Raw genomic sequence first — 12,126 nt, forward strand, 5'->3', positions numbered from 1 at the left:
GTGTGTGTGTGTGTGTGTGTGTGTGTGTGTGTGTGTGTGTGTGTGTGTGTGTGTGTGTGTGTGTGTGTGAAGGCCTTCTTTAATCTTTTATGACTACATCTTTGCTGCTAGGTAGGGCGCAGCAGCACTCTTCCACAACACATTTTTCTAATCTGCACCAGGCGAAGTTATTGACTGAACGTTAAGCAGCGAAGGAGTCTGATGTTTTCTCAGGAGTTCTTAGAGACCAAACCAGAGCCAGTGAGAATATTAGACAGTAGATTCATCCGGTGGACACGTGTATATGTCCATGACCGCCATGTAAATTTGTATGTCAATGTTGTGCTTATGCTGCACCAAAATGTCAGAAAAACTTTTTAAATTAACTTTAAGTTCAGCAACACTTGCCAATATCAGCTAGTAAATGGAGCTTGGTGGTCGATCGGATGGACATCAGTCATCTTCATGAGCCCTGTTTTCTGTGCAATCCTTCATAACTCCAGTCTGTCCCTCCCAGTTCATGCTCTTTACAACCGAGGCGGCGTTCATTCATTCCACCTCTGTGCTCTCCTCATCGATCCAACACGACTTCCTACAGAACCCCCCCCCCCCCCCACACACACACACACACACACACACACACACACACACACACACACACACACACACACACACACACACACACACACACACACACACACACACACACACACACACCTCCCCAGCCTCCTCCTGCATTAACACAAATCAATTTCTCCATTCAAATGTTATGAATTTCATCCTGCCTGAATCAGCCTACATTTACAGGACACACACACACACACACACACACACACACACATATATATATATAAATTAGTTATTATATATATCTATATATAATAACTAATTTGTAACAGTAAATTACTTTTGAAGGAAAGATAAATCCAGACTGCACTTTTATTAACAAAATGTTTTTTTTTTTTAATCAAAAATGTCCAAAATCTGCTCAAAGTGACTCCTCCATTACCAAACGTGTGGTTTTATGGTTAAACTTCACCACTCACATCGTCTGCTCGAGGTTAGGAGAGGATCATAATAATCTTGTTCTGTGTTCCAGATGACGTACTTCCCTCAGTACACTAACAAATAGTTGTCTTGCATGTCAGAACTCTTTCTTGTGCAGAGCAGGAGTTTTGACAGGGTTTTAAATCTCACACTGCTGTTCTTTATTTTCCAGAAATGACCTCATCATGTGACCACATCAGCCTCCAAAATATCTGCAGCTTTAATTATTTTACCCAGAAATCAGCGTGTTTTTGTTTAACACACTCAATAAACACACTGATTCTTCTGTCCAGCAGCAGCAGTGGAAAAGAAACACTTTGTGTTCAGGAACAGCTGCAGCTTCCTCACACGCTTTTAATTTGAAAATCCTTTACATCGGTGGGCCTGCCCCTTCCTCTACGGTGCCAAGATGGCGACCGTTTAGGGTGGAAATTGATAATTGTATTTAAAATAGACTCTCTAATACACAAATCATCAATGTGAAAAACTATTCGTCCCCCTGAAGTGAAGACAGAAGAAACAGAAGAATCCACGTCTCGGTTACGGGCCGTCACCTTCACCGCGGCAGGAGAGGCCTGCGGTTCATTGCGTGTTTTCCATGGATCTTTTGTGACTTCCTGCTCTCGGAGGAACTTTGGAAGATTAACAGCTTCTGGGGAGGTTCACTTTTATTCCCTTCTTCTCCATTTGTAGATAAAGTCCCTCCCTGTGGATCTGTGGAGCCCCACTCTGAGAAATAGCTTCATAAATTTTCTGAGGCGGATTTATTTCAATCATCTTCTTCCTCATTTTCATCTGTAATATCTTTTGATTTTGACATAGTGTGCCCTGGTGAGATGCCTCTGATGATGATGATTCATTTGGTCATTTTTTTTTGATTGAACAGGTGTGGTAGGAATCAATCCAGCTTGATAAACACCCAGTTACCCATGCGGTGTGGTAGTTTTTCAGATTTAGTCATTAAAGGGGAGAATGCTTTTCTCAGCGGTTATGAGACAACCTTGTATTCTCTGTTCATTCGGTTGCCTTTGTTTTATGTAAGATTGAGTTTGAGGATCTGACACAGTTTAGTGTAAGATATCTAAAAATAGATGAAATCAGGAGGGGGTGGAATACTTTTTTCACAGCACTGCATGGCGCAGATGGAAAGTCCTGTGTGAGGAATTGAAGTACTGCAGCACCACTGCAGGTCCGCCATTACCCGACCACAGCAGGGCAACTCCGGCACAGTCGATACAACACGGGCTTCATTTGAGGAAATTAATAAACGAAGTACGCTGTCTGGTCCCGGATTATAAATACACTTTCTCTGTTTACAATTGTCACATAATTTGGATTTTCTTTTTCAGAAATGTTACACTTAAGAAGGTTTATTGAAAATCATTAGGCACCAAAAGGTCCCCGAAAGCACCTGGGATTAATTAGAAGAGGACAGCTATTCACTGTGATTCACCTGAGGTTCAAACATGTTCTCATTAATTCACAGTAATCAATTAAAAGAATGCTTCACACAACACAGTGCTGGGAGCTTTTTCCTCCTCGACATGCTGTGAGCTGAATACCTCCGAGTTTGTACTGGAAGAACTGACTCGTACTGACTAGCAGGGGTTATATAACCGTCACTGTCAGTATTGGTTCACGTATTCATCTCATTTTTTCGTTTTTTTTAATTAGTCACTGAGAGTTTCCATCACACTAAAGTGTTTAAGGAGCTTACCTGAACCCCAGGCTGCTGATGTGGCGGCTGCCGAGACTCGTCAGGCTCTTCTTGGCTGAGTCCTCCAGGTTGTTGGAGCCCTCGTCATTGACCACCATGGCCAGGATAAGCCCCGCCTCCACGCCATCCACATACTTTGTGAGGCGACGGCTCTCGTTCTTACTGCGGTACGTGTCAAACCTGCGGGAGTGAAAGGAGGTTGAAGAAACTTCATCATTAACAAGTCGTCTGTTAATCCTAAAACACAAATGGATGTTTTGTTCGAACAGTTTATGCATTTATCGACTGCAGGCAAAGCAAATGTGCACTGATATTTACTCAAATTAATAGTCAGATTCAGAAATGACGACAAAACAAAACTTCGAATGAACATTTCCAAATGACAAGTATTGCATGCCAACAATGACATTTTGGTTGCTTAAAGAAAAACCTGCTGATCGTCTCACCGCTCAGCATGTTGACCAGCTCGGCTCGAGCCTGATGAACAGTTAAATGCTGCCAGTTTACACTCGTCCATTTAGTTTACTTCAAATATTCATATTTGTATTTGTTCTATGCATTCCATTGCACCTTTTATAAATCCCGTTTATATGCAGTGCAGAGTTTTTAAAAGGATCGTTTTGAGTTCAGCTTCATGTGAAGGATGTTAATTTAAAGGTTCACATTCATTCAAAGTTTTTACCTCTTTTAAATCCAGTATACAAAATGATGCTGTTGAAAAAAATGTCAAAGGCTGTGCATATAAATATGACTCATGATACAGTCTGTAGAAGTCTATGATTTAACTTTTACCTGTAGCTTAGTGTCAAATAAACACTGAACAAACAAATAAAAGCACAAATTGCAGTATGGAATATGGAACAATAATACATTTCTAAATGAAAAGAGAAATTAATTCAAGCCGTGTGTGGTGTTCATGTTTTTGCATTATTGGGGTTTTAAATCAATACAGCCATAACGATTTACGTAAAAATACTTAACAGACATTTACTTTATCTCATTTACAAGCAGTATAATATGGTTAATATTTGCACTTTACCTCTGTTAAATCACATTTATCACTAAAAGTGTTTTTTGTGGTAAAATGTAATTAATGTATGTATATGTCACTCCCTAATATCAGGTGCTAGCGGTGCTTTAGCAAAATCAGTGCCCCTCCATCAAAATGGAAGATCCATTAACCTTTGAACAACCAATGACACTCACTAGTATCCCTCCTCGCTTGCATCATGATATACTGTTATTGTTGTATAGTGTAGTATTTTACTGGATGTGACCTCCATTTGAAATAACATTATGGATAATTAATCATGAAAGGATATTAAGGATGCCATTGATTCCTAAATGTAATATCCCTGCATGAGGCAATGCAGAGCTATTAGAGTCACATTTGTCTCCTTCATTACAACTCTTCATTACAAGCTTATGAGATGTCATCCAGCACATTGCTTCTCCTCTAATTAAGTCTCAGGAGTGTTTGGTGTTGAGGAGCGCCGTCTGTGTTGGAGGAGGCCATCACCTGTCATCGTGCAGAACCTCTCCAGTCTTGGGGTCGATCACGTGGATGATGATGCCTCGGTTCCCCCAGCTCCTCTGGAACAGGTAGTGGTTTTGGTTGCTTTCTCCGAGGCGGAGGGTCGCGTTGAGTAAAGTCCATGACAGCTTCTTCTTCCCGTGAATCTCCAGCGTCCCTCCGGTCCCCACACCGACGTACTTCCTCCCAAAGTAACTGTGCTCCTCATCGCTGTCATCCAATCTAAGAGCAGTGTCGGAGAATCGTAGATGTTTTAATGCAGCAAAACGTGAAATAGTCACGCTTTGACTTCCCTAGGCGTGACAGTTTCACGTTTTCCTGTTCTGGACAAAATTAAACCTACTGCATGATTTCGGTCGTGTGATTTACAGGAAAATGAAACTTCTAGGAGAAACACATTGTTGTGGTTAGCAAAGACAAATCAGCTCAAGGACAACATTGTCACCTCAGTGGATTCAAACCTCTGCCTCCTGCACTGCAGTCTCTTCTGATTCTGATTCATGCCACCGAAAAATGTCCTTTGCACTTGGTCACATGATCCTTCGTTACGGTACTTTTACGTGAATGTAAGTTTCACGCTTATAAAACCTGACACTGTCACGAATACAGAGGCCAAAGCGTGGCTATCTCACATTTTGCTGCCGTGGACCGGCGTGTCTATTTCACGCTTTGCCGTCATACTGGGTTGCATAATGATATTATAATATATATATATATTTTTTCATCTATGTTGTTGTTGGCAGTGAAACAAGATCTTGAATGCAAACCTGAGGAGCCCCACTCTCATAACTTTATGACTTCTCTCCACTGTCTGTTGCACATAAAGACTAAAAGGTCAACAGACATGCTAGCAGTACTGTGAGGCTGTACGTAGTCACTGGTGCACAGAGCTGAATGCTAAAGTCACTAAGCTCACATTAACAATGCTAATATGCTGATGATAAGTAGCTGTAATATTTACCAGCGCTCGCCACTCCTTACTGTGTTAAAATAAAGATCATCTCAAAGCACAGATCACCACAGTGCTTAAACATTTTAGTGAGAGGGACATGAATGGGTGTGCCAAATTTCATGGTTATTCATCTCAGAGCTTTTGAGACATTTTAGTTTAAACCAAACATGTATGACATGATGATGGAAGTAGAGGGAAAGTCGCAGGTCACAGAATCCTCTGAGCACCACAGATGTGTCAGTTCATTCATCGATAGTTGTTAAAACATTTCACAGATGTAGATAAAATCGTGAATGAGAAGTAAAAGAATCACAAAAACCACCAACACGGATCGTCATATCATTTCTATCCTTAGAGATGTCACTTGTATGGTTAAAAACAGCTCACGAATATACAAGGTGTGATCAGAAAGTTCAGAGGTTGTCTACAACAACCAGGAACCATTAATCTCCCCACCATCCCTTTCACAGCCGTCTCCATGTGCAGTCAAACACATGAAGGTCCTATTCTGTCGGTTCATCGAGCACAATCTGCAACTCTCGCTGGATCTCCTCCACAGCGTCATGACAACGACCGCCTCAGTTTGAACTTAATGTCGAGGAACAGAATGAAGTCACAGGGAGACAAAATCCGGCCGGCAGCGGTTTTGAGGAGCGACGATCGTGTTGATGCTCGTGAGAATCTCTCACATTTCAATGGGAGGTTGTTTTGCGTCAAATAATTTCAAGACTTTGCTTCATTGCTGTCGACCAGAGGCGCCCAAATTAAAATCAATGTTTTATTCACTTCACTAACTCTTTATTCTGTTTTATGGAAATTCTATTATTTTACACAAATAGTCAAACATGTAGTCTTCAAGCCAATATTTTCTAAATCTTTTACCCTTGTGCGACTACCTCCATCTCTTCATCTTGACTGGCAGCCTAAAGTCAGCGATACACGGACAGCACCAGAGAGAAAGAGAGAATATCATAATTCTTTGCATCAGACAAATGTAGTTAAATAAAGAAAGATTAACAGCACCATGCTGTAGTCAGCCGTGAAACTCGTATTATGTACAGTTCAGCTGCACAAACTGTACAGTTCACAGTCATTACGGTCAGGATTTTACAGCACTAAGGAAATAAGTAGAATAAGCACAAGGAGGATAATGAGCTTGTCAAACGCTGTGTTGGGCCAAAAAGAGACAGCGGGCCAAACTCCCTCTGAGGCATTTCTGGGGCTTCTGTAGCCGAGCTCCTGAGTTTGGCACAAAAGTTCAACATTCGGGGACGTTTAACATTTCACAACGATGCTGATGTTGATCAAGCAGAGTAACTTCCTCACGAAGGTTGTTGCTTCCACCTGCTCCATGCGAGTTACTGTGCTGCGCTCCACAACACAACCAGTCTCTCAACTTTTTTTTTAATCACACCTCGTATCGGTTTCATTTTCAACAAACCTTCTGTCATTCGTCTACAACAGCAGCAGGAGGCTGTACATGAGACTGAGTCAAAAACAAACTACAATATGTCTTTGTTATAATGATGAAGGAACGGGGAACAATGGCACAGAAAATTATGCAGGTTTATCTCAGCCTCTTGAATCGTGATTTCTTGTAACTTGGACGTTTCAGTCACTGCTCATACAGATTTATTTTCAGGATAAATGTTAAAAATAAAAAGTGTCCAGATGAAATGAAATCGTTACAGCAACTCATCACATGATTCACAACCAAGAGAGGTTTCATATTTTGAAGTCAGCACAGCACTGGTGGCATCACTGAGTGGATTACTGCTCAGCAGAATGAGGACCATACATGTTTGTACTGACTTTAACGGGAGGCGCCTGTTTGGTCCGAATTGATCGTTTTTTAATACTGGATTTGTGTTTTAAATGAAAACTGAAAGAATGAACGAGTGTCTCAGCAGTTGATTCATTTTTAATGTCAATTTTTATGAATATGATGGTTGTGAATCAGGATGAAGGCAATACTTTTAACATCAATTTGTTTTGGTTTTGATTTATCCTTTATGTCCAATAGTCATCCTGTTTGATATTCAAAATTTTTACAACAAATATCTAATTGATCAAATGACATCAGAGTGGGACCATATTGAAAAAATTACATCTATAAATTCATGCTAAAATGAATAAAACCGCACCTTCCAAACAGGGAGATGCTGAGGTTGCCTTTATAAGGACAGTCTGGGCTCCCGATGTGCAGCTCCCCTTTGTTTCCAATCAGAATGTGCTTTGTTCGGAGCTGTATGGGCCGGTTGGTGTCAGCAATCACCAGCTTTCCTGGAGGAGAGAGAGGGGGGGAGGAAAGAGGAGGGAGTTAGGGGGGCTGAGTGATGGAGCCTCCTGGCAGGTCGTTCATGCCCCACTGCCCTCAGACACCTTCTGTCTTCCTACCATTTATGGCCCTGGGCTCAGGCCATCCACACAAACACACCGACGAAGCTTCGCCAAGCTCCTCGTCGAGCAGCTCTGCAGCCCGATGATTCCAGCTCAGTGGTGAAAAGCTGTTCAACGTCAAACATCTCCTATATATACTATTCCTCCCCGAGTGGCCTTGGCCCGGCTTCCACCGCCATTTATTTTTGCTTATATTATGTAACTCATTTTTTTGCACAATATAGTCAACAAAAGTGAATGCTTTGAAACACTGTCACTCTGAGAAATAACTCCTGTCGTGACACTTCGGTAACAGAACCAGTAGAGAACCACTTATGGTAAACGGCTCTGCGGGTTACATGTGGCAGAAAAAAGCTCCGCAGAGAGCCATCGACAGACGTGATCACCGACGGGTATTCTGCTGAACGGACCGACGTCACATCATGCAGTCTCTGATAGTACACAATCAGAAATATAAATCAACAAATTGTATATGAATGCCAGTGCCAAACAACAATCCCTTAATCTAAACACATAGATTATGTATATATAAATCTATTACTGTGCCCATTAGCCTAAAGACTGCTGAGGTTAAACTACTAACTGATGCATAACAATGAATTATTCTCTGAAACGCAGCAGCCCTCATATGTGACAGTATTTTTTTTTCTTAATATGCGGAGTAATAAATATTACTCCACTGAAAGTGTTTTTATTGAAGTGATGAATGAATTCAGATTCCATCTCTTCTCTCACTTGTTTCTCAGTGCAGATTACTGTAATATTTCTGGCCTGAATCCTCCACGGGGAAAGTCTCACATATACTTCATTTAATGTTTCTGTTGTGACATTTGGAGAAGTTTAATTTTACACATTCATTGTATTATTGTTCACTGTTAGTTCTGGTGGTACGCACCTGAATGTGCTGGTAAAAGCAAACTCTAAAGCATTATTCAATTTGAGAAATGCTTCTCTGCTCTGATGTTATGTGATTTCTTGCTCCTACGTTCTCATAAAACTGAGCTGCTGGTTTGATGAAATGACATCAACTCTCAACAACTGTGTGATTTCTCCATGTTTGACAGCTCAGATTAAGATCTGATGCCAAAACCCTCAAATAATGCCTGTGATTCATTCGGATTTGATCATTCTAATGTTTCGTTTTCGGGTCATTTCACACGCTGGTACTGAAAATGTTCCAAAGGTTCTGATGCTTCAGCTCAAATCTTAATTAAAGCTCAAAAACTTCACCAACTTCTACTAATTTTAGGTTCCTTTAATTGCCTTCCAGTCCACGTCAGATTGGACTTCATGGTGCTTCTGATGACACACAAATATGTGTCTCATCTCCAGCATCGGAAGCCCTCTCAGAGGTCCTGTCTGTCCCCACAGCTAAATACAAGTCAGCAGTTTTTTTTCCTGTCGTGTCCTTTGGCTCATCCCTGCTGACATTAGACAGTCTGACTTGGCTGAGGCCTTTAAATCTAGACAGAGATGCTATTCTTTGATTCATTCATTCAGAATTTTTTTTCACCAGTTTACATCATTCCTCCGGTGTGTTTGTCTTAGTCTCAATAAATCTGTCAATCTATGTCCCAAACCGCTGCATCTCTGTAGCTCTGTTTGTTTTGTTGTCCCCCAAGACAGCTCAAACTGTCCTTTCTCTGGACCAGGGGTCTTCAATGTTTTTCAGGCCAGGGACCCCCAAACTGATAGAGAGATGGAACAGGGACCCCCTACTATATATATTGTTTAAAATTGTGTTTTATGTTAAACTGGAGGAGTGCAGGAGGCTTGGAGGGACAGGTCCAGGCTTGGAGGGACAGGTCCAGGCTAGTCTCGCTGTGAGTGAACCGGTGTCCAGCTTGAGAGCTCGTGTGTCGCTGAATGTGTGCATTTCTGACTGAAAGATAACATCTTCTGCCTCCATTTATCCATTCGCTACAACATTTTGGATTTGTGTTAATGTGTATTTAAAGACATTTAAATTTGTGGAAAAAAAAAAATTGAAAAAAAATAAATATGAAAAATTGTCTAATCAACCAAAAATTTCACAGACCCCCTGCAGTACTTCCGCAGACCCCCTAGGGGTCACGGACCCCCTGTTGAAGATCTCTGCTTTGGACCATCGGCCATGCTGGGACCTTTTCTGTGACTACACCTGACCTCATGTGGTCTGTTTCACTCAGAAATATGTCACAGTACAGAAGACAAATTATCATTTTAAAAAGAGGAACACAGGGTGGATTTCTACGTCATACCTCCATTGAGAATCTCAATAGAGTGGACTGTAGCTGACGTGGTGAGAAGGACCTTCCTGCCGTAACCGATGGTAACACGGTGGTCTTCACTGTGTCCTGGCATCCATGGTTGTAGTCCTGGCTCTTTATCTGGACACACTGTAGAAAACAGAAAAGAAAGAAACATTTAAGTTACAGAGATGAACACAACTCACCAGTTATACAGTTCTTAAAGACTCCAATGGAAATCAAGTGTTTCACCTTGTTAACATGTCCATGTTATTTTATGATAAAAAAAAAAAAAAACACACATCATAAGGGGAATCATCAAAACTGAAGCAAGCATTTTCGGTCAACTTTCTTTCCTGGAGCTGCAGCGATGTGGAGAGGGGTGGGAGAGTTAGGTGGGCGGAGTTAGGTGGGCGGAGTTTGGGGTGTCGGATGACTTTGAGTATGATGACTCTACCAGAGAATTTCCATTTTTATGATGTATACTTCTACATTTCACAGATAAATAGTGTGCATTACAATATAAATATTGTAAATTGTACAGCTAGTTTGCAGGTTATTTTTAAGATTAAAATTCCACATTAAAACACGTATTAAGATCATAAAAGTAATTGTTTAAATGGTGGTCTACTGTGTTTTTGGCATGTGAGTCCTCATTGTTATTAGTTCCATCAAACAGATATCCTCCAAACATCAAGAGGGTCACTCTTTATGGTCACAAAATATAAAATGACACATTCAGAAAAATTAAATAAGGCAACAAATGTTGACATTTCGAGCACCGTGTTATTTTATCTGCCTCAGTAATCCTCTCATATAAAGACTAAAGGTTTTAGAAACAACACGCGAAAGAAACTATTTGGTTTATCTGGTTCATTTTATGTCATTCAGACTATAAAATATCTTCAAACACAACAAACTACTACAACTACTGCCAAAAGCAATTTTCTTTATTTTCACTGCAAGTGCTCCAAACAAGGCAGGTACAGGCCGAGCTGTCATGAAAGAGCAAATAAACAGAAGATCTTCAAGATTCTTTACAGGAAGGAAAATGGAATGAAATAAAAATGTGACCATGAGTCACGTCTTTGCTTGTCCTTTTTCTGGCCTTCACTTTATCAAGAAAGAGCAACCTTGTAGCAAGTGTGCAGTTTCTGTAATGTGAATGAATCAAACAAACAGATGGAAAACACTCCTAGTTTTAGAATAAATGAAACCCTGTGCAACACGCCGCAGCCACACAAGCCTTTATCAGCCTTTATTGTCTCCTTGACGATATCTTTTAATGCGGGAACATTGCTTTTTAAAAAAAAAAAAAAAAAAAAAAAAAAACATGTTGGCTGTGCATTATAATAAAAATAAAGTTTGTGTCAGTCACTCAAAATCAGTGAACATCATGTTCTTTTTTTTTTTTTACCTCTAATTTGCACTGGCATTCAACAATCAGAGACAAACGCTTCATGAAGGTTAGGTTAGGTTAGGTAGTTACTTTATTAATCCCCGAGGGGAAATTTTTTCGCTACAGCAGCAGCAAGGTGGGGAGAGAGAAGAACTGGAACAACCTGTACTGACACTATTCTTCATATTTATAAACTATGCAGACGAACATGTCACCTATTATTGAAAGCAACCGGTTAGTATATGTTTTTTGGAGGCTGTTGAGAATCATTGTGGAAAACAGAAAAATCACAAGGAGGAAATAAACAATGTAAAAATGTATTTTAAATTAGGAAATCATCAATAATCCCAGATTGATACGATCAGCACTGTCACCACTTTCTGATTTCTTCCTTTCCTTTAATTTCTTCCAACTCTAATTGTCTCGGCTTCCAAATTGGTGCATAACAGCACACGGGGTTATTGGATTGCTTACTTGAGGAAGAGTGACTGCTAGACCCATTTAATTTGTGTGTTGTGTGTGTTGCTGTCCGGTCGGCCAGACAGAGTTTCAATCTATCGCTATCTGCTGTGTGGTGGTTACCTCATCTCCCTGCTCTCTAATGGACACATCAATGGCACTGACTAGCCTGGGATCTGGATTGTCAAGTAAATTTCCCAAAGGACTAACAGATTGATAGGTGGTGACATGCAATCAGCTGGTTCTTGCTGTCTGTCTGTGACTGGTGGCTGTTTGTTTGTCTCTGGAGATCGCAGTGTCTGTGGAGGTGTTTGTCTGCAGCCCTGCTAAAAGTTTCCGGTAATATTCCCAACTCTTCTTACTTGCATGGATAAAACATCCATCTTAGCGTGTTAAACTAGCTTCGTGAAG

The 12,126-nt window shown here is 40.7% G+C and overlaps 1 protein-coding gene across 5 annotated transcripts in view; it reads right to left on the minus strand.

The window, feature by feature from the left end:
* The window catches only part of LOC138628405 (cell migration-inducing and hyaluronan-binding protein-like), a 157,480-nt gene that overhangs the window by 61,659 nt on the left and 83,695 nt on the right, over window positions 1-12,126 (minus strand). For all 5 annotated transcript variants that reach the window (XM_069711436.1, XM_069711438.1, XM_069711437.1 and 2 more), the window contains exons 3-6: window positions 9,870-10,007; window positions 7,374-7,512; window positions 4,263-4,499; window positions 2,744-2,923 (exon numbers count right to left, since the gene is read on the minus strand). In XM_069711436.1, the coding sequence (XP_069567537.1) occupies window positions 2,744-2,923; window positions 4,263-4,499; window positions 7,374-7,512; window positions 9,870-10,007 (694 nt within the window). The remainder of the gene's footprint in view (window positions 1-2,743; window positions 2,924-4,262; window positions 4,500-7,373; window positions 7,513-9,869; window positions 10,008-12,126) is intronic.

This window comes from Brachyistius frenatus, unplaced genomic scaffold, assembly GCF_029030835.1.
Source record: "Brachyistius frenatus isolate BFR_SWC_R1_liver_20210118 unplaced genomic scaffold, ASM2903083v1 Contig_100, whole genome shotgun sequence".
Classification (NCBI taxonomy): domain Eukaryota; kingdom Metazoa; phylum Chordata; class Actinopteri; family Embiotocidae; genus Brachyistius; species Brachyistius frenatus.